Source organism: Oryzias latipes, chromosome 23 (genome assembly GCF_002234675.1).
Source record: "Oryzias latipes chromosome 23, ASM223467v1".
Classification (NCBI taxonomy): Eukaryota; Metazoa; Chordata; class Actinopteri; order Beloniformes; family Adrianichthyidae; genus Oryzias; species Oryzias latipes.
Window position 1 is genome coordinate 22,981,705 of NC_019881.2, and position 24,994 is coordinate 23,006,698.

Here is a 24,994-nt window from a genome sequence, read left to right on the forward strand (position 1 = left end):
TGCGACCCCCCCAATGAAGGCTGCGTCATACAGCGGCTACATACAAAGCGCACAGATGGAAACTGGTCATACATGAATATACGTGGAAAAAGTGACACGTTGTGGTTTTTACGTGAAATTCGCATAGATGCATCACGAAGGACCCACGTTAAAACCACGGAGGAAGTACAAAGACACCACGCAAAGAACACGTCAACCTGAAATGGCTTCAGCACCATGGTCAGCTCCCTCCAGATGCTTTACTTTACGGAGACATTCAGATTCCTCTGCTTATTTATTTGTTTGTTTGTTTTATGGTTAAGTAGCACTGTTGACCATAATCTGAATCATTTGAAGACGGATTATCTATGATGATCTGAATAATTCAAGTTCACAAAAATCAAATCAAACTTTATTTACAAAAAGTGTTTTTCGTGTGTTGCGCAGCTCAAAGTCTTTATGATTGAAACCAAATAAAAATAAATACATTAAACCAATCCATCCAATTTGCCCTCCCCTTCATTGACGCATGACCCCCCCCCCCCCCATGACCCCCCCCCCCCCACACACACACACACACATGGATAGACACAAAATACATGAAGACAAACAGAACAGAAAGGAGAAAATACGAACAGTCTTTGTTTTGAAATGTGTTTTTCTTTATCTGATTGAATGAAATCGAGAGAAAAAGCAAAGTATGGAGTTAAGATTATTGGTGCTGCCGCGCGCGCACGCGGGGAGGGGGGGGGGGGGGGGGGTTGATGTAAGGATGAGAACCAGGAGGTGGAGGCGTGGAGAGCGGCTGGGAGGTGGAGGGAGGGGTGAATGATTTCAGCGACTGGAAGCAGTCGGTGATTAAACTCAACAGTTTCTCAGCAGCAGAGGAGCAGCTCCATCACCTCCTCCTCCTCCTCCTCCTCCTCCTCCAGCCTCCTCCCCTCCCTCCATGCCAGCGGAGGTGTCCGCGGGGCTGCCATGGCGAAGATCCGGGTGTCGTACGAGTACTCTGAGGCCGAGGACAAGAGCATCCGGCTGGGCTTGTTCCTGATCGCCTGCGGCATCCTCAGCCTCTTCATCCTGGGCTTCTGCTGGCTCAGCCCGACGCTGCAGAGCCTCCAGAGCAAACCGGCCAACTGCACGGTGAGCGCGGCCGCGCGCGCGCCGCTCCGCGCGGAGCCTCGGAGGTTGACGGTTTTTTCCACCTCCGTTAGTTTGTTTCAGTCTGAACGGAATGTGGACAGAAGTTTTCTGAGTGCAGGACTCCGCTGTGAGGAGGTAAAGAATCCATAGATCCAGTTTCTTTGGAAAGATCCTCTTTAGAAATCAATTCTTAGAACCGAAACTGACCTGATTTTAAGGCTAATTACAGACAAAGTTTGCTATGTAAAGTATTGAATCATAGAGTTGTAATCTTACATTTGCTTAATTTGAACTGAAGTTTTGGATTTTTCAAAGCAATAATTTGAATATTTAGCTTCAATTTTTACTGATAAGTCAGAGTTATGACTGGGATCCTAAACCAGATGCTGATGCTTAACAGCTAAAGTGTTTTCATTTCAGGTCTACAAAGTAAAACATCAAAGGAAAAAGCTCCATATTCATATATTTGAATAATAAAAACATTTGTAACTTTTAGAAAACTCTCAGGAGAATAAAGTTTTGATTTTTTTTTTAATTAAACTGAATGTTTTCATTCAACTTTTCATTTTAGTTGATCATTTTTCTAACAGATGCTGCACACAGATGTTAGAGCTGAAGAAAAACCATCTTGAGGATTTTTTTTAAACTCTAAAAAACCCGTCTGAGGCTGCTGAGGGAGTTGGATTGAGATGATGTGATAATCCGGATCCATCAATCAGTTCTGGGCTTCAGGACGGTCAGACGGGAAGGATCGATCCGAGCTTCAGTCATGCAGAACTTTTATGATCTTTTGTCGTAAAATCTTCCTCAAGTTTGTCTTACGAGAACTTACCTTAAATTATAAATGTTTCATCAGTGATTGACTGACTTCAGATCCCTTCACATCGTCCTCTGTGAGCTTCAGAGGAACATAATCGGTGTAAATATTCATACTTTAAGGAGTTAAAAAAGGAGCTGGAACAGATTTCACCACTGAGCTCCTCGTGATGGAGCTGATGGAACAGAAGAAAAAGCACAGCTACAGCTCTGGTTCTGGCCTGATCCAGGTCCGGTTCTGCCTTCATCTAGGTTTTGTATGATGGTCCTCTTGGTTCTTCAGGTGTGAAGCTCATTTTTCTCTGGGGGTGACGGGTCGTAGTGAACTCTTCTACACCCCCTGAAGGGTAGGTGAGGGTGAAGTAGGTGGGGCATAGGTGTGTCTTACGGGTTCATCAATTTTCATCCCCTCCAAATCCTGCAGACTGTACAAGGAGCAGTTAGTGCTGTTCACGTGATCCGTGCGCGCTCCTCGCTGCAGCCTGATCGTCAGAAATGAGGAGTGTAGTTTGTCAGGATATCCTCCAGGCATCCCATTGACGCTCATGGAGCACGTGCACGCCCGGTGTGTGCAGCATTTGTGGTGGTCAGTAAGGAGCCGGTACTCACTGACGATGAGAGTGTGGCGTAAGGACGCCGTACGACAGCGTCACCCGTACGTGAGTTTTACTCCCATATCCTTAGGGATACTTCCCGATGCACTTACCTCACCCATGACAATGGTACGTTTCATTTCATGCCGTCCCTCATGGTGGTAATACAAGTCTGAAGTGTAAGACACCCCTGCACTCCCCTTATCCGCCCCACGGACCCGGACAACCCAAAAACCCACAGAACACGTACGGGTCAGTCCCACATATGGGTATGTGTGACTAATTTATTCCACTGAGTTTGTTTTTTCTTGAGGCCCAAAACCAGACGTTAGCAATGATCCAGGCCGTAAACCTTCAATGGTTACTTTGAGCTTCATGGCTTCACCTGTAGAGTCAGAAAACTGTTGATAAAGTGGGATGTTTGGTGGCCGAACCGTCACGGTCATGCTGTGGATTCACAGTAAACATTAGGGTTACCTGTACAGTGGAGGACATCCCTGCTGAGTCACGCGTGACTCTTGTCCAGGACAATCCCAGAGCAGCTTTGCTGTTTCCATCCACAAACGGTTTCACGCCTCTCATCTTGGTCTCTGCATCTCTTCTTGATTTTCTGGAAACCTTGAGTTTCGTTGTTGTGTTTTGTCATGTTGGGGGACAAACGGGTCTTGTGGTTCTGCTTTTGCAGCCTTCAAACCTTTGAGCTGCAGCAGCGGCAGCGGCTCGGCCTCCTCGGAGTGACTGAAACCCGGCCGCTCGTCGATACAAAGAGGCTGCCTTCAGCTCCTTCCTCCCGGATCGTTAAAACTGTTTATGCAGCACTTGGAGCCGAATAAATTACCGAGTTTCCAGCCGGCACTTCTCCCTGAAAGTGAATGATGAATTCACACGCTCTGATTAATTTGACTGTTAGCTCACAATACCACTCTGGAATAATGCTGGTGCATTATGAGGCGGGGGGCAACAGGGAGCAGCTGTCACTCACTGACTGTGGATCAAGGAAAAAGAATTTACAGTCCTTGGATTTATGATGTCTGACCAAACACAAGTTGGACTTTTGTCCAGTTTAGATTGATTAGACAGTTTTCATCTCCTGTTGAGTCCATTAACAGAGAGGGGGGGGGGGTCATAACCCCTGATTCATATTTGAGAGATGCAAACGATTGGGGCCACGCTGGCTGAGGTCTGAACGGTTTCTGTTGAATGATTCCCCTGCGCTTTGGTTCTTGTGATGTTCTGTTTGCAGGTTTATCCTGAGAGTCCCAGCAGGTTTAGGTTGACGGTCAACCACAGCGGCCTTCATTTCTGTTAACCGGTGTCTAGTTTTCAGCTCATCTGTTTGTCACCTTTTCTTTTTTCTTGGCCTTTATTTCTTCCCAGAAAGGCATGGAAATGGTTTGTTTGCCTTTAAATGAAAAGGGATGAATGTTCCTTCATGCATTTGCCTGCAAGAGAAATTTGGAAAAACTCGCTTGATAAAAATAGTTTTTGGTGATTTTAACATCTTCTTGAAGCATTTGTCTGATGATGAAGGACATTTGTGAAGAAAATGAAGTTTAAACTGCATCTCTGAGTATTTCCTCAGTCGACTCATGAATCAGGAGCAGACGAGCAAACGCTGTTTGAAAAAGATCGTAGAAAACGCAGTGGACAGGACACAAGCTTCCTGCTCTGGGGGCGGGGTTATTCCACACCAACAGTCCCGCCCACAACTGAGAGGAGACTTTCTGATGATCTCCTGCTGCTCTGCAGGAACTATGTCCCAGAGAACCACACAGGTTTTAGTCAAAAAACGGCATCATTGTGATTAAAAAGGCGGAGCCTGAAGGTTTTTATGCTCCGAATTTTCCAAATTTCTGACAGTTTGTTGTTCATAAGAGCGTTTTTCCGGAATGTTTCAGGCTTTTGTGAAGCTGAAGACCTAAGTAGCTTTCTTTTTATACAAGTCAAACAAAAAATGTACCTTGTTTTCATGAACATTTATTTGATGCTAAAAAATGTTTTATCAAATGTATAATGCTTAAAATGTACAAAAAGTTATTTAAGTTTTTTTTTAAGTTATTTTTGACTTATCAGCTTTTTGTGTTTGTAAACGTAAACATTTTAAATACCTATTTATCTTCAGTGGTTTTTATTATGAAGTTTATTTGGGCAAAATTGAACTTATATTATTTCCATTTAGCTGACATGAACAGATTTGTTCAAACTTGTCATTGTTTATAAACAAAATCAAACTCATAAATATACATAAAGCATTTCTAATGTAAAACAGGAAATTGGAAAATTTGTTTTGAAACATTTTTTTCTATTTTTAAAGGCATAAATATTTTCCTGATTCCGTTTTTTCCGTGTTTTTTCCTGCAGCGTCCCGGTGGTCGTCCGGTATTTAAGTAGAAAGGAGGGTTCTTGTGGGAAGTGAAGGTCATGACTGTTTTCCTGCTGCAGGTGGTGTCGGTGCTCCGCCCTGAGGAGATGTTTGAGTGCGTGTTCACGTGCGGGACGGACTGTAAGGGAACCTCCTTATATCCCTGCCTGCAGATCTTCGTCAACAACTCTGAGTCGAACTCTGTGGCGCTGCTGCACTTCGACGAGCAGCAGCTGGTCCTCAACCCAAAGGTACGGCCGCGGCGTGTTACTTCACAAACTGGTTCCTCCGGGTTTTTCCGGACCTTCTTGGTGTTCTGCTGTGCAGCCGTGTTGGAACAGGAATGCGTCCAAATGTTCCTGTAAAGTTGGATCACAGGATACTTCGGCAAAATCTCTGGTTCTGCTGAAGTATTCAGAGTTTCTTCTCTGGAACCGATCCAGCTTCTACAAACAGGCCCACACCATCATCCTCCCACCACCTGAATGTGGTCAGACAGGCGCTGAAATCCTGGAAACCTCCAACTCAGGCTGGTTTAACAGATGGAGACGTTTTGGTTTTTCATCCAGAGAGTGTCTTCTCTGCTCCAGAGTCCAGATGTTTGTACATCACAGCTAATCGCCATGGTGACATGAAGCTCTCTCTGTTCTGGAGCTGGCCTTCAGGCCTGCATGAGTTTGGCGTTCTATTTGTTTTGGCTGTGTTGTGGTCGACTTTCCCGCTTTCTTCACGGCATTCGGAGCAGGACTCCGTTCTGTTTGGGGTTGACAGGAGCAAAGCGCTGCAGTTCGACTCAAAACATGGTGAAATTCTTTTTCCCCGCTGTCCACTGAACTTCAGCTGAAGCGTGTGGCGACAAAAATAGAGGTGCAGCTGCAGCCATGGCTGCTTCCTGCTGTCTGACTGGGTTTTGTGTTGCAGTTGTCTCCAGACCGGAGTCGTCTTCCTCGTCTGTTCATGAGGCGGAGCTGAACTCCCAGCTGCAGGATCCGTCTGACTGTTTTCCTCGCGTTTGTTCGGAGGTTCTGATCGGGGTCTTTTTAGAGCAGATCGGCTTTGACGAGCCTTTCTCTGTTTGTCTGAAAGCGGACGCTCCACCACAGCCTTTTCGGTGATGTTGACACCAAGTTTTAGTGCTGAAATTTAGCACCGAAGACTTTCTGACTCCGACTGTTGACGGGGTGCGAGGACGTTTCCATTTTCAGTAGCTGCAGCCGGAAGTGTGGAATCACATCTCCAGTCCCAGGCTGAGAAACGGAAGGTTTGAGGACAGAAAGGAATCTGAAAAGACCTTTTTCAAGGAATTGTGTAAAACGTTTGTACTATAAAACGCTGGATTTAAATCAACAAATAGCTGTTCATGGTCATTCTGACACAGAACCTGTCTCACGTGACAAAGCAAAACAAAAACAAAGCAACGAAAAAATGTAAAACATAGGAAATCTAAACCCAAAAGAGGAGTTTTTTAAATGTATTTTGTTAAAAATAAAAATAAAAACATCAGAAGTCTTTACAGGAAACTGATAACCCGTAACAAACAATGCCGTTTCCATGGCAACCCAGCAACACAAAAGTCCACAGAGCTAAAGTTTTGAAAGCAGTAGCAGATTCACTTTTACTTAATTAACTTTTCTTTGTTTTATCAAGCAGACATTTAAAGACAACCAGGAAGTTCCAACTGTTGACCGCTGAAGGCTCATTTCAGAGCTGAGCTTGGAAAATATTTCACACCGTTCTTTTTCTCTGTAACCGATTTCTTCACCTTTTTATAGGATCGTTTGATTTAGCAGTTTGCTTACATTTCCAGCTCAGAGGGAAGATTCTGGCAGCTGTTGCTGTCAGTTACACCGTACATATCAGGGCCGAACCATGACTCATCAAAACCTGAGATGCACAGAATCAGAGAATCAAGAGGAAAATTCCCAGCAGCTCAGAGCTTCTCGGTCTGTCGTCAGTCACTTCTTAAAGCAGAAGCTTCTGACTCGAACTGAAGGTTTCTTTGAAAAAAAAATCATATTTATCACATGATTAGGAACTAAACTGGAGCAGAAAAAAGTCAGTTCATGGTTCTTTTTCTGCAGGACAGTTGAAGGTTTTGCTTTGAGATGTCTGAAATTCCTAAAGGTTTGGGTCATTCGGGTTTTGGAGCAGCCTTCAAGTGAGACGTCCAGCTGCAGCTGAAACCTCATGACTTGACGCCGCACCGTCCACAGATGAAATCGGGTCAAACATGAATGGAGGAAAAACATTTGGACAGATTGAAAGAGCACGTAGGCCCGCCGTTGGCGCTCGCGATGCTTAGTCATTCAGTTGGAGTCCCCTCATCAGCAGTTCCCAGTGTCCCACAGCCACTTCGTACATGTTGAGCATTTTTCACCTTTGACATTTCCGTGATCTACGTCACTCATGAGAGTTTCTTGCATTCATCATGTGTTGATGGTTTCAGCCGACGGGTCTTTACGTTAATTTGGTTTTGGTCAGTTGAGAATAATGCAGTTTATGCATATTTTATATAATTCATATGCAAAGTATTACAGAAATCTTGGGCACTTGTGATATTTGTGGGATGCAAATGTGTGTCTTTCCACCACCATACGCATGTCTAACAGACTTTTCACCCACGTACCACCGATGTATAACTTTTGTATGACGTGTACGCCACACATATCATGTTCAAGTTACGTAATTGACGCATTAATTACTAAAGAATTGCATATAAAGAGCGCAATGATCATGCACGGTTCATGCATGATTGCCGTACTGTGTGACAGGTATAGGCCTGTAAATCAGCCGACCTTTAACCCCTCCCATACTGAGTGGAGGTCTCCACACTTTGATTTTAGGGATGTTGTGAAACCCTATTTTTCCAGTGTTTGATGATTCAACTTAAAACATTTGTATCTAAAGTGATATTTTAGAAGAGGTGAATCCCTCGGAAGGATGACCGTGACCTCCTATCATGAACTGGTCTTTGATCCGTTTGTAGGTTTGCAGTTTGGCGGTTTTCTGCGCAGCAGAGCGAAGCCTCGGGTGGAGGCCGGACAGGTCTGCTGCCGACGCGATGAAGCTTCACCAGAGAAACACAGAAGTTTACTCTTCTGCCTCGGTGCACAGCGGCGCCATCACTACAGCAACAGAGTAAATTTAGAGGGGAGAGTCGGTGCGTCACCGATGCTGCTCCGTCGCCATGGCGACTACTAATGTGGAGACACGGCGAGAGAGAGAGAGAGAGAGAGAGAGAGAGAGAGTCACGCTCCATTCAGGAATCCTTTAATGTCTGGCAGAGGAGGAGGTTCAAAGAGGAAAGCTTCTTCCAGGCCCGAGTTCACCGTCAGAACCTCCATCAGAACTTCTTCAGGAGTGTGAAGCTCCTGGTCCAGAAACTTTTTATTCTAACGGTTTGAAACAAAAACATCGATGACTCGGGACGTTTGTGATCTTTATTTTCTGAACTTTGATCATCTGTTTAGTTGTTGGGCAGACTCATAAAGTTTTCTTTGATTATTCTTAAAAATCGTTTTTAAATCCTAAGAACTCCCCTGTTTGAGAAATATCTCTTTAGTTACATAAAAAAGCGAGACACATGTTTTATTTTTTAACTCTACACAAATTCCAAAGCCTTAGGGCATTTATGGATGTGAACACCATCCAACCATCCATCCATCATCCACGCCTACAGTGCCTTGCAAAGTTATTCATTCCCTTGGATGTTTGTCCCTTTTGTTGCTTTCATAAATCACCCATGGTCAATAAAATGTCTTTTCTCACAGAAAAATGTACTGAACAGCCCTTTTCAAGTCCAGCCACAGATTCTCTATGACAGGGGCCCCCAAATCCAGGCCTGGAGGGCCGGTGTCCCACATGTTTCCCAACCAACCTGCCATTGAAGTTCCTAATTGGCTAAACACACCTGATCCAGGTAATCAGCAGCAAATAGGACGTGAAAACCAGCAGGACACCGGCCCTCCAGACCTGGATTTGAGGACCCCTCCTCCATGGGATTTACGTCTGGGCTTTGACTCGGCCACTGGTTCTTTTTAAACCTTTCCTGCAGTTTGCTTTGGATCATTGTCATTGTCAAGCCATCCTTCTCTTGATTGTCCTCCATGATGTCAGTGGTTCTTTGGGGTTCCCTGTGGGACTCGTGTTCATCAGAGGCGGTCTCCGGTTGGAGAAAACCTTTCGCCGCACTGACGGAGTCAAACCTGTGAGACGGACTCACTTCCTGTCGTGTCGTTTTTCTATCAAAGTCGTTCCGTCTCGTCAGTCAGAGGCCGTTGTGAAGAAGGAGCAGTGAGACGCCTCACAGAGGAGCTCCACACATGACAGGAGCAGAAAACACCAGGTTGAGCTCAAACTCCCCATGAGCGCCGTGACCTTTCACCAGCACACAGCCAGGCAGCAGTAATTGCAGTCTCGGCTAAAACAGACTTCATGGCTGAAAAAGGCTGAAAGACAGGCCCACTTTGAGTTAATTGGTTGTCTGTCCACGGGGGGGCGGTTAGTTAATGAAACCGCCCGTGGACCAGATGACTGACATGGCATTAAGACCATCTGGAGGTTTTCACATCAGCCGTCTGTTTCTGCGCTGAAGGCAGTTGAGAAATGGCCGGGTGGGTTTTGGATCAGAACCAGTGCACTGACTTGTTAAGATTGTTTCAAACTGCTCTGGCTTGGTGACAGTCAGCTGAAGTCGCACATCCTACAGGAACCTGGATGGACCTGGATGGATCTGGATGGACCTGGAGGGACCTGGAGGGACCTGGATGGACCTGGAGGGACCTGGAATGACCTGGAGGGACCTGGAGGGACCAGGATGGACCTGGAGGGACCTGGAGGGACCTGGAAGGACCTGGAGGGACCTGGAGGGACCTGGAGGGACCTGGAGGGACCTGGAAAGACCTGGAGGGACCTGGATGGACCTGGAGGGACCTGGAGGGACCTGGAGGGACCTGGAAGGATCTGGAGGGACCTGGAGGGACCTGGAGGGACCTGGAGGGACCTGGAAGGATCTGGAGGGACCTGGAGGGACCTGGAGGGACCTGGAAGGACCTGGAGGGACCTGGATGGACCTGGAGGGACCTGGAGGGACCTGGAGGGACCTGGAAGGCTCTGGAGGGACCTGGAGGGACCTGGAGGGACCTGGAAGGACCTGGAAGGATCTGGAGGGACCTGGAGGGACCTGGAGGGACCTGGAAGGATCTGGAGGGACCTGGAGGGACCTGGAGGGACCTGGAGGGACCTGGAAGGATCTGGAGGGACCTGGAGGGACCTGGAGGGACCTGGAAGGATCTGGAGGGACCTGGAGGGACCTGGAGGGACCTGGAAGGACCTGGAGGGACCTGGATGGACCTGGAGGGACCTGGAGGGACCTGGAGGGACCTGGAAGGATCTGGAGGGACCTGGAGGGACCTGGAGGGACCTGGAAGGATCTGGAGGGACCTGGATGGACCTGGGGGGACCTGGAGGGACCTGGGTGGACCTGGAGGGACCTGGATGGACCTGGAGGGACCTGGATGGACCTGGAGGGACCTGGAAGGACCTGGATGGACCTGGATGGACCTGGATGGACCTGGAGGGACCTGGATGGACCTGGATGGACCTGGAGGGACCTGGAGGGACCTGGATGGACCTGGATGGACCTGGAGGGACCTGGTTTGGCGTTAATGTGGCCTGTAGGACAGAGACACGTCGGTTCCATTCCTGCTTGAACTCTCGTCTTCACATTATGGGCTGAACCTGAAACGTTCGTCACACATTGTTGAGTCATCATGCATGTTGCTGTCCTTCATCTGAAGCTGTTCTTGTTGAAGCACAGCGCCCCCTGCAGCTCATTTACCTCATAACAAATGCAGGCCGACACCAACCATCAGGAGAACCTGTTGACGGCTTTAAAGGTTCATCACATCTGTGGATTTCTCATCTGTAGAACGGAGGTTAATGCCAAGAAAATATAGATATAATCTGTTGAACAATGACCACCCCCCCTCCTGTTTTCTCTCTTTATTAGAGTATAAAAACCTTCTGGCCTCTGTTGGACTGAGATAGCGTGAACGCTCATAAAGAAGGGGGAGTTTTCTTCTGGATGGTCATTTATAATGAAAAGATTCTGCATTATTGAGAAAAAGAAGAAGTATTTTTGTTCTGTGTTGGTGGTGGAGGGGCCTCTGGGAGCCCTTCTTTCAGTTTGTGTTGGTCTGTGGCACAAACAGCATGGGGGGGTGTCTTTTTTTGTTGTTTTCAGGTAGAATTGAGTTCAGTTTTCTGAGCATTAGCTTCTCTTTGCTGGTCGTGCTGCTTGTTCTCTGTTTGCTCACAGCTCGGCTGTAACCTGCGGCCCTTTTCTGCTCATGGAACCGGCAGACAGAGTTTTAATGAAGAGTTCCAGGTTCTCACAGCTTCAGTGGTTCCATACCGACCTGGAGGTTGGAGAGTATTGTCTGGTTTGAGATTTTGACCGGTTCAATTCCCTGCAGTCACAAAGGCTGTTTATCATGAAGACTGACTGTAAAAAGGAAAAATCTGATGTAAAAATGAACAAGAACAAAGGAAAGATCCATTGGAATTCATTATTCTAACACTCTGCAATCTGATTGGCTGCTGACAGGATAGAGAAGCTGATTGGTGGAAATATTGTGTTCTATAAATTACACGTGTTTGTTTGTGTTTCATTATGGGGACCTGAACAAATAATTCAGAGGACTTAAAATGATTTCTAAATGTATAAAACATGCATCTTTTTTACACTGGTTTTTCAAAAGCAAAAATGATTCTGAAATAACTAGTTTTTGTTAATAGGTGCTAAAATGTTTGCCAATACAAACTTGTGAGCCCTATTTGTGGCAAACCTTGTGGCTTCATAACTCCAGAAAAACAGCCCAGCAGTTTGTTTTGTTTGGGTTCTTTTTCCACCAGCTTTTTGTCGTCCTCATATTTCCTTTTTCACCTGCAGAAATGAAATGAACTCCTGATCTCAATATGACAAATGTGGCTCAGCAGGCGTGCGTCTGTGAGTGTGCACGTAAACGTGTGTGCACATCCACGCGCGTGCGTGTGTGAGTGTGTCAGGTTATCAACATCAACCATTTCTGGAGAAAAGGCAACAAATGACAGTCCTCACATCCCAGTGCTGCACTTTTATGGGTCAGTAATAAAACAGTTTTTTTCCTGTTTCTCTGGTTTGATAAATCAAAGAAAACGTTAAAGTCATAGCAGAAAGTAGGCAGAAACCTTTTCACCTGTGAGGAGGAAGTTGGTCGGTACTGTTCTGGCAGCATCAGTCCATGAATCCAGCAACGTTTTTTGTGAACACAAAAAACGTGTTGAAAAACACTGGCGAATAACCGCTGGCGAATATTCGTCCCGGTGTGTACGGGCCTTTAGTGTAGTGTTAGTATTAAGGCCCGTACACCGGGCCGAATTTCGCGCGCGATATTCGCCGACGTTTAGCTGCTCGTGACTAAACAAAGGGCACCAATGTGAGTGTGCACACCGATCGAAAAACACAACGCGTCAAAGCGTCACTTTTTAAAAAACGCCTCGGGTTCGTTTTTTTGGTTTGACGCGCCGCGTCGAAAACTATATGACCAATGAGAATGGCGCTTTTGCACACGTGTCTGGAGCTTCTGAAGTTGCAGTAAAACACAACTTGGGGGCGCTCAAACACAAAACTGCCTTGCTGAGCACACATACCAGCGAAGAAGATAGACGCCGAGTAGCGTCTACACTGCCGCGAAGAAATAATGAGGGACATTCTAAAATATCCCAGAAAACGCTCATGATACATTTTCAGCTCTTGTACCAGTCGATAAACTCCCCATGTTCTTCTCTTCTCGTAACTATGGGATGTACCCAAATCGACGTCTTTCATCATTCAACAGAACAATAATTTCTTCATCGCTGGAACTGGAGCTACTGGTGCTTGAAATATTCATGTTTTCTTTGTTTGATTCTGACAAGCGCGTAAATACTTGCTCTCTTCTTCTGAGCGAAAAGCGACTTTAAGAAGCGTAAAGTTGCGCAGCGCCACCTTGTGTACAGGAGTATTTCTGTTTTACATTAAGCGCCATCTAACGTCAGGGAATGAAATTGCATGTTCGCTCGGCTCATCGTCAGCGAAAATCGCTTGGGTGTGAACACAAAAAACGTGTTAAAAAAAACGCTGGCGAATAACGTGTGCCGATTTTCGTCCTGGTGTGTACGGGCCTTCACGTGTTGTAAAAGTGTCGTTCATATCTGTACAACGTTTTCACGCAAAATTTTGACTTTGTTAACTCACAATTTTATGACTTTAGCCTGGGAAAATCCTCCATCGTAGATATCAATTTCTTTTGCCTCTTCTTTTTTTAAATTGCTGCTTTCAGTTTTTACCCAGATGCCATCAGGTCTCTCTGCTCACTTGTTCACCCCCCTCTCATTCTAATTTCTAAAAAGTTGAGTTGACATTTAAAAAGTGACATTTTGTAAATGTCACTTTGATTTTGATCCCAGGGATGATCGAATCAGTCTCATTGATTGATGATGATCGATAAAGATCAGGGCCTCTAAATCCGCAGACGTTTTTACAGATGTAAAGTGAAGGATTATGGGAAGATGGAGCTGTGAGCCAGATGGACCTCCTCACACCAAAGACTGAAATCTGCCTCTTCAGATCAAATCTGCCTTAAACCTGCAACCTAAGCCAAATAATCCTCCATGTCTGAGCGACCAGACGGCAGGAGAGAGGAAGGAAGGGCGAAGATGGAGGCAGGTGGGAGGTCTGACTCAGACAATTACTGGCTCATTTCCTTCTTTATGACTTAATTATGTTAGAAATGTTAATGATGAGGACGGCGGATAACCAGGGGGCAACAGGGCGCAGAGGGACGCAGCAGAACCTGCTTGAACTCTGATCCCTTCTGTCAGGAGAAACATCAACGGCTTTTATGTGATCATTTTCAAACTCTCCTGGTAAACTGCTTCCTGAACATGTTGATAGTGTCAACATAAAATCTCAGGAGGGCGAGTCGGACATTGGTGGTGAGGAAGAGTCCTTTAGACCAGCAGCAGCCACCATGTCTGCCCGATTTTCAGCTTAACGGGGATGAAGAAGGTCCTGGACCTCCTGGACCTGAGAATCCCCTCTGAACTTAATAACAGTGTGGGTGATGTGTGTCATGTGTTGTCAACACAATTTCTAAGAGGCGGGGCATTGCACTCCCCCAACAACAGGTTCGATGACAGAGCCCGGTCCATTAAGCTCTGCCGTTCACGGAGCTTCAGTACAGAGAACTCCAACGGCCATACAGCCTAACATAGGCCGCTATTATATATTCATGAGCGGGAAAAAACCAGCCGAACCGACCCTAAAACCGCACAAATTATGCATTTTTGACGGCAAATTTAGACCCAAAACCGCCCAAACTGGCAACACTGCTGCTAGCTTCTCTTGTAGCAATAAAATGCTCCCTCCACAGCTCACTGTGACATTACTTTCTGTTAGGTAGTTAGCCGCTTGGCCCAGTGGAAATTTCAGAATAAAAGCACTTCCATGGCAGCTTTACTTCCGTTGTGAGTTAATGTGTTTTGTTGTGAGTTATTGTGTTGTGTTGTGAGTTAATGTGTTGTGTTGTGAGTTATTGTGTTGTGTTGTGAGTTAATGTGTTGTGTTATGAGTTAATGTGTTGTGTTGTGAGTTATTGTGTTGTGTTGTGAGTTAATGTGTTGTGTTGTGAGATATTGTGTTGTGTTGTGAGTTAATGTGTTGTGTTGTGAGTTAATGTGTTGTGTTGTGAGTTAATGTGTTTTGTTGTGAGTTATTGTGTTGTGTTGTGAGTTAATGTGTTTTGTTGTGAGTTATTGTGTTGTGTTGTGAGTTAATGTGTTGTGTTGTGAGTTAATGTGTTTTGTTGTGAGTTATTGTGTTGTGTTGTGAGTTAATGTGTTGTGTTGTGAGTTAATGTGTTGTGTTGTGAGTTAATGTGTTTTGTTGTGAGTTATTGTGTTGTGTTGTGAGTTAATGTGTTTTGTTGTGAGTTATTGTGTTGTGTTATGAGTTAATGTGTTGTGTTGTGAGTTAATGTGTTGTGTTGTGAGTTAATGTGTTGTGTTGTGAGTTAATGTGTTTTGTTGTGAGTTATTGTGTTGTGTTGTGAGTTAATGTGTTTTGTTGTGAGTTATTGTGTTGTGTTGTGAGTTAATGTGTTTTGTTGTGAGTTATTGTGTTGTGTTGTGAGTTAATGTGTTGTGTTGTGAGTTATTGTTTTGTGTTGTGAGTTAATGTGTTGTGTTATGAGTTAATGTGTTGTGTTGTGAGTTAATGTGTTGTGTTGTGAGTTAATGTGTTGTGTTGTGAGTTATTGTGTTGTGTTGTGAGTTAATGTGTTGTGTTGTGAGTTAATGTGTTGTGTTGTGAGTTATTGTGTTGTGTTGTGAGTTATTGTGTTGTGTTGTGAGTTAATGTGTTGTGTTATGAGTTAATGTGTTGTGTTGTGAGTTATTGTGTTGTGTTGTGAGTTAATGTGTTGTGTTGTGAGTTATTGTGTTGTGTTGTGAGTTATTGTGTTGTGTTGTGAGTTAATGTGTTGTGTTATGAGTTAATGTGTTGTGTTGTGAGTTAATGTGTTGTGTTATGAGTTAATGTGTTGTGTTGTGAGTTATTGTGTTGTGTTGTGAGTTAATGTGTTGTGTTGTGAGTTATTGTGTTGTGTTATGAGTTATTGTGTTGTGTTGTGAGTTAATGTGTTGTGTTGTGAGTTATTGTGTTGTGTTATGAGTTATTGTGTTGTGTTGTGAGTTAATGTGTTGTGTTATGAGTTAATGTATTGTGTTGTGAGTTATTGTGTTGTGAGTTAATGTGTTGTGTTGTGAGTTATTGTGTTGTGTTATGAGTTAATGTGTTGTGTTGTGAGTTATTGTGTTGTGTTGTGAGTTAATGTGTTGTGTTGTGAGATATTGTGTTGTGTTGTGAGTTAATGTGTTGTGTTGTGAGTTAATGTGTTGTGTTGTGAGTTAATGTGTTGTGTTGTGAGTTATTGTGTTGTGTTGTGAGTTAATGTGTTTTGTTGTGAGTTATTGTGTTGTGTTGTGAGTTAATGTGTTGTGTTGTGAGTTAATGTGTTTTGTTGTGAGTTATTGTGTTGTGAGTTAATGTGTTGTGTTGTGAGTTAATGTGTTGTGTTGTGAGTTAATGTGTTTTGGTGTGAGTTATTGTGTTGTGTTGTGAGTTAATGTGTTTTGTTGTGAGTTATTGTGTTGTGTTATGAGTTAATGTGTTGTGTTGTGAGTTATTGTGTTGTGTTGTGAGTTAATGTGTTGTGTTGTGAGATATTGTGTTGTGTTGTGAGTTAATGTGTTGTGTTGTGAGTTAATGTGTTGTGTTGTGAGTTAATGTGTTGTGTTGTGAGTTAATGTGTTGTGTTGTGAGTTAATGTGTTTTGTTGTGAGTTATTGTGTTGTGTTGTGAGTTAATGTGTTGTGTTGTGAGTTATTGTGTTGTGTTATGAGTTAATGTGTTGTGTTGTGAGTTATTGTTTTGTGTTGTGAGTTAATGTGTTGTGTTATGAGTTAATGTGTTTTGTTGTGAGTTATTGTGTTGTGTTGTGAGTTAATGTGTTGTGTTGTGAGTTATTGTGTTGTGTTATGAGTTAATGTGTTGTGTTGTGAGTTATTGTTTTGTGTTGTGAGTTAATGTGTTGTGTTATGAGTTAATGTGTTGTGTTGTGAGTTATTGTGTTGTGTTGTGAGTTAATGTGTTGTGTTGTGAGTTATTGTGTTGTGTTGTGAGTTAATGTGTTGTGTTGTGAGTTAATGTGTTGTGTTGTGAGTTATTGTGTTGTGTTGTGAGTTATTGTGTTGTGTTGTGAGTTAATGTGTTGTGTTATGAGTTAATGTGTTGTGTTGTGAGTTATTGTGTTGTGTTGTGAGTTATTGTGTTGTGTTGTGAGTTAATGTGTTGTGTTGTGAGTTAATGTGTTGTGAGTTATTGTGTTGTGTTGTGAGTTATTGTGTTGTGTTGTGAGTTATTGTGTTGTGTTGTGAGTTAATGTGTTGTGTTGTGAGTTATTGTGTTGTGAGTTATTGTGTTGTGTTGTGAGTTAATGTGTTGTGTTATGAGTTAATGTGTTGTGTTGTGAGTTATTGTGTTGTGTTGTGAGTTAATGTGTTGTGTTGTGAGTTAATGTGTTGTGTTGTGAGTTATTGTGTTGTGTTATGAGTTATTGTGTTGTGTTGTGAGTTAATGTGTTGTGTTGTGAGTTATTGTGTTGTGTTATGAGTTATTGTGTTGTGTTGTGAGTTAATGTGTTGTGTTGTGAGTTATTGTGTTGTGTTGTGAGTTAATGTGTTGTGTTGTGAGTTAATGTGTTGTGTTGTGAGTTATTGTGTTGTGTTGTGAGTTAATGTGTTGTGTTGTGAGTTATTGTGTTGTGTTGTGAGTTAATGTGTTGTGTTGTGAGTTAATGTGTTGTGTTGTGAGTTATTGTGTTGTGTTGTGAGTTATTGTGTTGTGTTGTGAGTTAATGTGTTGTGTTATGAGTTAATGTGTTGTGTTGTGAGTTAATGTGTTGTGTTGTGAGTTATTGTGTTGTGTTGTGAGTTAATGTGTTGTGTTATGAGTTAATGTGTTGTGTGACCCTTCTGGGCCACCGTAGAAAGAAGCAACAGAAAAAAGAGTAAGGGTAATAACTTTACATTTCCTTTTATAGTGAAAACATTTTTGCAATTTTTAAATATAATTTAGATTTAAATAAATATAATAATTTACAAATAATTTTTCTTTTCTTCTTTCAATCCTTAGTCTTGTCTGCTCATCAGTTTGTATGATTTGGTGCTTCTATTCGTCAGGTGTTCTCTCTCTGCTTCTCAGGAACTTCACTTCCTCATTAGGAACCTGTCCAGAACCTTCTCTGCTGGACTGATCGGATCAGAACAACAGTGAAGGTTCTGTCAGGCAGTGATGGATGCTGCTGCAGCACCTCATTTCACTATGAACCTAAATCTACTCAGATTGGTTCCTTTGAGGTCCAGATCTTCCCAGATGTTTCTGTCTCACAGTGGGGCTCTGCTGATTGGTCTGCAGGGTTGAGTCTGTTCATTGGTCTTCTTCAGGTCCAGATTTATTGACAGGCTGACTTCTGAGCTTCCTTCAGCATCGTTCCTGCTTTGAATATTAACCGTCCTCCTGTCAGAGTGGAATAGAGATGAGCTCAGACTCTGCCGCTGTCGTCACGCCGTCCTGTAGAGCGCGCCGCGGCTCATCCTGTCGGGGTGCGCGTGCCACATTGATCCCATTTAGGCCACTTATTCTAGGCTGAAACACACCAGAAACACATTTGTGTGTAATTGTACTTTCAGCCTGTTGGCATGGCAACCACAATCATCCAGCGTGGGCAGCCCACCTCTGATGTCACGGGTGAGGTGAGCGTGATTGGCCAGTTGGTTGGCTGAATGGGCGCAGAGCTGACAATTACCTGAAAGGCTGCGGAGCGGCCAGACGACAAATACAGCAGCTGCAGGAACACGGCGGCACCGCGTGCATCACGGGGGGGGGGCTGCTGGCAGAGCTCTGATGGATGTAACCGCAGCAGCAGAACGACTCCGACCTTTGGCATTTTTACAAACATTGATGCTGGATGCAGTCTGAGAGGCTGAGGTTAAACCTACTGCATCACAGCCATTGACTGTACATGAGAACTGGACTGAGTGACTCATCTCCCCTGGCGTTCCAAACAGGAAGTACCCGCTGGCTCCAAGAAGACAAAATCCCTAGACGTCTATAGAGAAATAAACAGCTGTCATTCAGTCGTTCTATTGGTCAGAAGAACCGTTCTGGATCTGATACCTTTAACATCTTCTTGATTATCCTCAGTTTTTTCACTATATTCTTTCTAGTTCAAGCTATAAACCGACCAATCAGATGTTTTAAAAAAAAGTAGGTGGAGCCTGCTGACCCCAAGGTTCACTGTTCAAAACGTTTATCAGATTTCTTGTAGCCTCTTTCTTACGTGGTAGGGGTGTGGTCTTCCAACAGGCTCACTTTTAAAGACATTTTTAAAGATAATTAAGGTCAAAACTGTTGTGAATCAGAAGCAGATAAAAAAATGCAGTCTTAAAAAGATCCTATGTAGAAAATGTAATATTTTTTGTATTTTTGTCTAAAAACGGCATCATCATAACGACAGACCACTAAGAATGCTATGAAAGTAAATCCCAAGATGATCGGAGTGGGACTTTAAACTAGACAAGCTCGTTCTTTTAAACAAAAACCAAAATAATTCTAAATTTACATGAACTACAGATGTTGAGAACCTTCTGGATCTTTTTCTTTGATTTATCTTATTTTTTCCTTCACAGTGTAACTTTCATTTGAACTCAAACTTGATTTCTCCACCACCGTCACCACAAATCCCACATCATCTTTCCACTCACAACATCCTTCACCTTTTTCACCAATCAGACCATCGTCATGGCAACCAGCCGATCCCCAGCCAGGCAACAATCACCCTCCTGCTAAGTAGACTGTCTGTGCAAAGAGGTCGCGTTCAGTTGCTGAAACTTAACCTGAGGAGGAAGACAGACACACGCATCTGTGAGCCAATCAGCGTTCAGCTTTATGTCCTATTTTGACCTCATTACGGCGCCTCCTGCTGGGCATCCAGAGGAGCTTTAAAAAAAAAGCTTCTTTCAGGTCAAAAGCTCGTTATGAGTCAACACAACAAGGAACAAACTCTGATCCTGCAGCCTTTCTGATGCAAGGTTTTCCGTTTTGAATGCTACTAACTCACCGCGGAAAGAAAACGATGGTGTTTGGGCGTAAAACGTAGGTTTTTGCACTGTTGAACATTTACGGAGCAGAACAAAGGTGCAGACATGGACAAAGCTTTTCATTTTCTGTTCCTCTTGTGTCCCAGTGCTCCTACGTCCCCCCCTGCGAGAGGGACAATCAGAAGAACAAAGACAGCGTTCTGTGGTGGGAAGATTACTTCAGCAACGAGGTCAGCAGCCAGTCCTTCACCTGCTTCTTCAACCAGCAAAGGAGGTGAGACACTCCTCTGTCAGGTGTGAAACAGGTAAATTGGAAGGTTGGATGTGTGATGCTGTGAAAGTGACCTCACGGTCAAATCAATACCAGCAAAAAACGCGGCTTTGGGACAGAACCTATTGTTTCCGCCGAAGGACCTTTTGACCTCAGTTTAATGATCATTTACTCCTAAAATCACAGTTGAAGTAACTTATAGGAACTTCATGATTAAAAAAGTGATTTGAGTGAAATCCCTGATTCTCCATGAGAGGCTAAACAGAAACAACACTAGAGAGAAGTGAAAACATGACGTGTATGTGGAAATACATGTATAGTTACCATCAAACATACATTATTCTAAAATAACACTGTTTGCATATGAATCATAATTCAATATTTTAGCTTATCAGAGTGAATTTCTCGGATGGTTGGCCCATACTCTGCTACAGAGCGATTGGTTACAGGTTCAAAGTGCTGGAGGTATTTGATCCTGTGGGTTTTGCTGTTCTCGTCTTTGCTGTCAATTATAAGTATTGGTTGACTAGCTGACCTCAGAACCTCAGGTTTGTTTCAGCTGGAGGGAAAAAGGTTTTTGCCTTTGGAGATGGAAGAATGAAAGTGAATTCTGGTTTATGTGAAGAAGAAGAAACACATTTTCTGCAGTGTTGATAGCAACAGCTGTGTTTCCATCACACACATATGCAGGTAACTTTATGGAAACTCTAGAAATGTCGCAAAAACGTTTTCACAATTTGAGCGACCCGAGTTCCAATATCTGAATTTCGGCTAGCTTGACGTGTCGCGTAACCAATCAGGGACTCAGCTTTGGCACGTGACGTTTTCAGTGAATCGATCTGTAAAAGATAATTTTATAGAGTCCACAGAGATTTGTAAACGATTTTGGATGCTTAACTAAATCCAGAAGACGATTCTTCCACAAACGAATCCTCTTTGTTTTACCGTCTAAAGGAAACAGTTGTGGCAGTAAATAGTTTTAATAAAGTGTCTTTGTGTCCTCAGAGGGGAATGAAGCCCCTCTGCAGCAGGAGGTTATTAAACCAAAGACTGCAGTGACCACGCAGCTGAAGCGCCGCTGCGGCTAAACGGATGCAGCGCCGCCGTACATAAAAGAAGACCATCTGCTTTTGTGTCAGCTCACCGCTCCCTTTATTCAGAGAAAATGCTTACCTGTGACCTTGATGCTTTTATTTTTATCTCTGCACCAAAGCAAGGAATCTCCTGAAAGGGGGGCCCATGGGAGCCCGCTGATGCAACACGTCAGCTGTTTGGTCCTTCTGAGAAACAAAGTGGAACAGCTGCAGTGAAGAAAACCACATTCACTCAAACAGGAAGGGATTTAAAAACATCAACACATTGAGAAAGAGTAGCAAATGTCAAGTTAGAGTCAAACATCTGGAATCAGAAGTAGAATTGTTTTCTGTATACATAATCCATGTGCTGTTCCACGTTTGAGGTAGAATCTGTTTTATTGTCGGCCACTGAAAGCCGTTTTTCCGATATTCATTTTGTTAACTGATGAATTTTCATGTTTCCTGTCTGTGATTTCAGGCCTGATGACGTACTGTGGCGCCGTTCCCATGACACCAGCGTCCTGCTGCACTGCATCCTCTGGCCAATGGTGTCCCTCCTTCTGGGCACGCTCATCGTGTTGCTGACAGTTTGCGCTCGCTCTTTGGCTGTCAGAGCCGAAGCCCTCCAGAAGAGGAAATGTTCCTACGAGGTGTGCCAGGATTTGTCTCTGGTGCCTTCAAATCCCCGCTGCAACAAGGCCAGCGACCCCCTGGCATCGAACTCCGACCCTGAGCTGTCGTCACCCTCACGGACCCTGCCTCTGTTTGCGGTGCCGGTGCGGCGGCGTGATCGGTAACACAGACGCAGATATCTGTTTGACATGATTGAGTCGACGCTGATGGACCCGGGGGTGCAGTGGACGCCTTAAGAGAGCCTCTTTTGTTTGAGAAAGCGGAGTAGGCAACGTGCAAAGGTGAAGACGAGGGTCATTCCCCTCTATTGCCTTTAGAGGGCAGCAAAGACGCTGCAGAGAAACTTTAGCCTTTTTTAAGAATTTAACTCCAAGCGACGCTTTCGGTCTGTTTTCGGCTTAGAGCTCAATCTGTGAGTTTATGATGTTAACGAGGTTAACGAGGTTAAAGCCCAGTTTTCTTCCAGTAGCAATTTGAACTTTTGTTTACAGTCAGCGACATACCCGACAGATTTGATCTATTTTCCTGAATCACTTTTTCAAATCTATTCTCTGACTTTTTTCAACAAAAATCCTAGGATGTGGTGTTTCTCTTTAGGAAACGGGACAGAATTCAGCTAAAACGGCACTTTCTCTGACAAAGTGACATGTTTTAATGACAGCCTGCACTGGTGGGAGGAGCCTTAAAAGAAGAGTGAAAGCCTCAAACAGGGATTGGGGGAGGAGCCTAACTGTTGATTTCTTTTAGGCTTTAGACTTTATTTTATTTTATTTATTTTTCAAACAATTATCTACAAAATGATTTTAAGCATCTTTTTACAGATTGTAAAAATATCAATCTTTGTTTAAAACCTTTAATGGTTTTGAATCCTCTTTAAGTTCAACCAAATACCGTCAAAAAGTCAAATCTAAACTAGAATTCAAACAATATTATGAGAATACATTTTAAAATGTATGTTTGGAAGGTTATTTGTCAAAGTTTTACACGTTAAACCAGTTATAATTACTTATTTTTATGCTCCTTTTTTTCGTAAGACATCATATATTTTTAGAAAACAAATTTTTACAATTGATGGTCCAGATTTTTGATGGCAAACGACCGTTTGGGATGTAAGATATGGTGTCTGTAGCTCTGATATTAATGGATGAGCACAGACGGCCGTGGATTTGGTCATCTAACTACGTTAATATCAATCACTCTGACAGCAGCGCTTTGTCTTTTCAGTAATTATAGGTGACACTATTGGACAATCTGAGCTCTGAATGAGCTGAACATCAATCAAAGTCTTTGCTGTTCATGTTTTGAGACACATTGTCACTTTAGAACTTAAAGCAACACACAACAGGTTCCAGTTTTGGATGGATTCTGGTTCTTTCGCCATATTTTGAATGTTTATTGATGCATTGAAGCTCCTTGATGGAGCATTTCTGACACTACACTCTTGGTTTTCAGCTAACAGAAGTGATGGGTCAAATATTCACACCTTCAGGTCAGGCCCATCCTTAGAGCTAGGAATCAACCTAAAACATGTTAGGCATGATTTTTTAAGTCTTTATTCTCATGCAGGAGCAGAACTGCTATAAATGTTTCAAGTAGAACGTTCCAAGTATTTGGATCAAACTGGAGTACGTATGGTGCAGAGAACTGAGCCAAGTTTTGAGCCAATCAGCAGTGCGCTTGAACCACAGAATTATGTAAAACTGGATTTTTTAGATTTCTTTTTTTCCTATTTATATGATAGGCCTATATTATATAATAGGCAGATTGAAGAAAAGCTGTCTATTGTTAAATAGAAAATACAAAAAAAGGACATATAGTTTTCTGTTTGGAGGTTAAAAGTTGACATTTCTTTATATTGAGGTTTGCTTTGGAGGCCAACAGGAATTTATTAATTATGAATGATAATGAATTTCATAAATCCACCCAAGAACCCCACCATTTTCTTCAAGTCCCCTCTGCTTTTACGATTTTGTTCACTTTTGTCCCAAATTCTCTGAACCCATGCAGCCTTTTGCACAGTAGAAACATTCTTTTACTGCAGAAAGAACGAGGAGCTAGCGGGGAGTTTTTAACCTTTTTATGTCAAAGTTCGTCTACGTTCAGTGATCCAGTAGGTGGAGTCATAGAGCCAGAATGTTATCGGAGCCGGCAAAAAATTCCACATGCGGTCTCCAGCCAATGTTGTAGCATGAAACCGAATTGTAGCCACACAGGATTTTCTAAAACAAAGACTGCTCCACTAAGTAAGTGTTACCTACAATTATGCATGTCTGACATTCTGTCATTTCTGCTTTTTGTTTTTATAGTACCGATAAAACATATGTCTCTGTAAGACCGGAGCGAGAGCTTGGTTCGCACAGCCGGCAGTAAATCAGACCTGCATGTAGGACTTTGGCAGGGCTGCCCTTTATCACCGGTTCTGTTCATAGTTTTATGGACAGAATCTATAGGTCTGGTTTGGGGACCACAGGATTTCCTCTCTGCTCTTTGCAGATGATATTGTCCCAGGGGTTGACATAGCCCAGAAATTTGCACTGGCCCACAGGGCCAGTAGTTTTTGAAAGTTACTGGCCCGACACCGCGCACAGCGAGACCCGCCGCTCCGCAGGTGCTTGCAACTTTAGGGGGGTCCGGGGGCATGCCCCCCCGGAAAATTTTAATATGGTGCAATTTGGTGCATTCTGGTGACATCTAGCACTTATTTATACACTTTTCAATGACTAAAAATAGAGCATATCAAACTTAAATCTGCTCTAGTCTGTTTCAGATGTTTTGAAGAGAGCGCTGCAGTGTAGTAGGAAACACTAGTTAAGAAGTTTTCATGGTGCTTCTAATCACTGCTATTTCACATTTGTTCCTAATCAATAGTTAAGAAGTTTTATTGACTTTTTTGCCCTGACTGCCTTAAGGTTCTGATTTTTGTTACTGTTGCAAAGTTACATTTACTTTTTAGTTACTTTAGTTACCTAATTAAATTAAATAATTGAAAAATTAAATACAATTAAATTACTGAGATCATTCAGCTAACTAGAAATACTTACTGCTTACAGTGTTGTAAAGAAAAACAAAATTAAGTAGTTTGACCTTGTACTCCATTTGAGTCTGAGATTCAGGTATTTTGAGTTGCCTTTGATTCTTTGACATTCAGCTTAAAGCTTAGTGGATACAGTTTCATCTTCAATGCATTCATTAAATATCTTGCTGTCCATAGTACTAATTCCACCCGTCACTCCATCTAACATATTCCTATCTATTCCTGCCATGTCTTCCACATCTCTGCCATGTCTTCCGTCTCTCTTCAGTGACGGTGTTGGATTTATGATCATCGCGGTGAAAAACCACCAGGGAGCGCTGATATGTGTGTCAGTTTAAATATATC

The 24,994-nt window shown here is 43.3% G+C and overlaps 1 protein-coding gene across 1 annotated transcript; it reads left to right on the plus strand.

Annotated features, from left to right (window-relative positions):
- The first annotated feature begins 793 nt into the window (after window positions 1-793).
- Window positions 794-24,100, plus strand: kcnmb4 (potassium calcium-activated channel subfamily M regulatory beta subunit 4). The gene is made up of 4 exons (XM_004083296.4): window positions 794-1,122; window positions 4,974-5,144; window positions 19,782-19,909; window positions 21,461-24,100. The coding sequence occupies exons 1-4, from the start codon at window positions 958-960 to the stop codon at window positions 21,777-21,779; spliced, it is 783 nt and encodes a 260-aa protein (XP_004083344.1). The 5' UTR covers window positions 794-957; the 3' UTR covers window positions 21,780-24,100.
- Window positions 24,101-24,994: the final 894 nt, after the last annotated feature.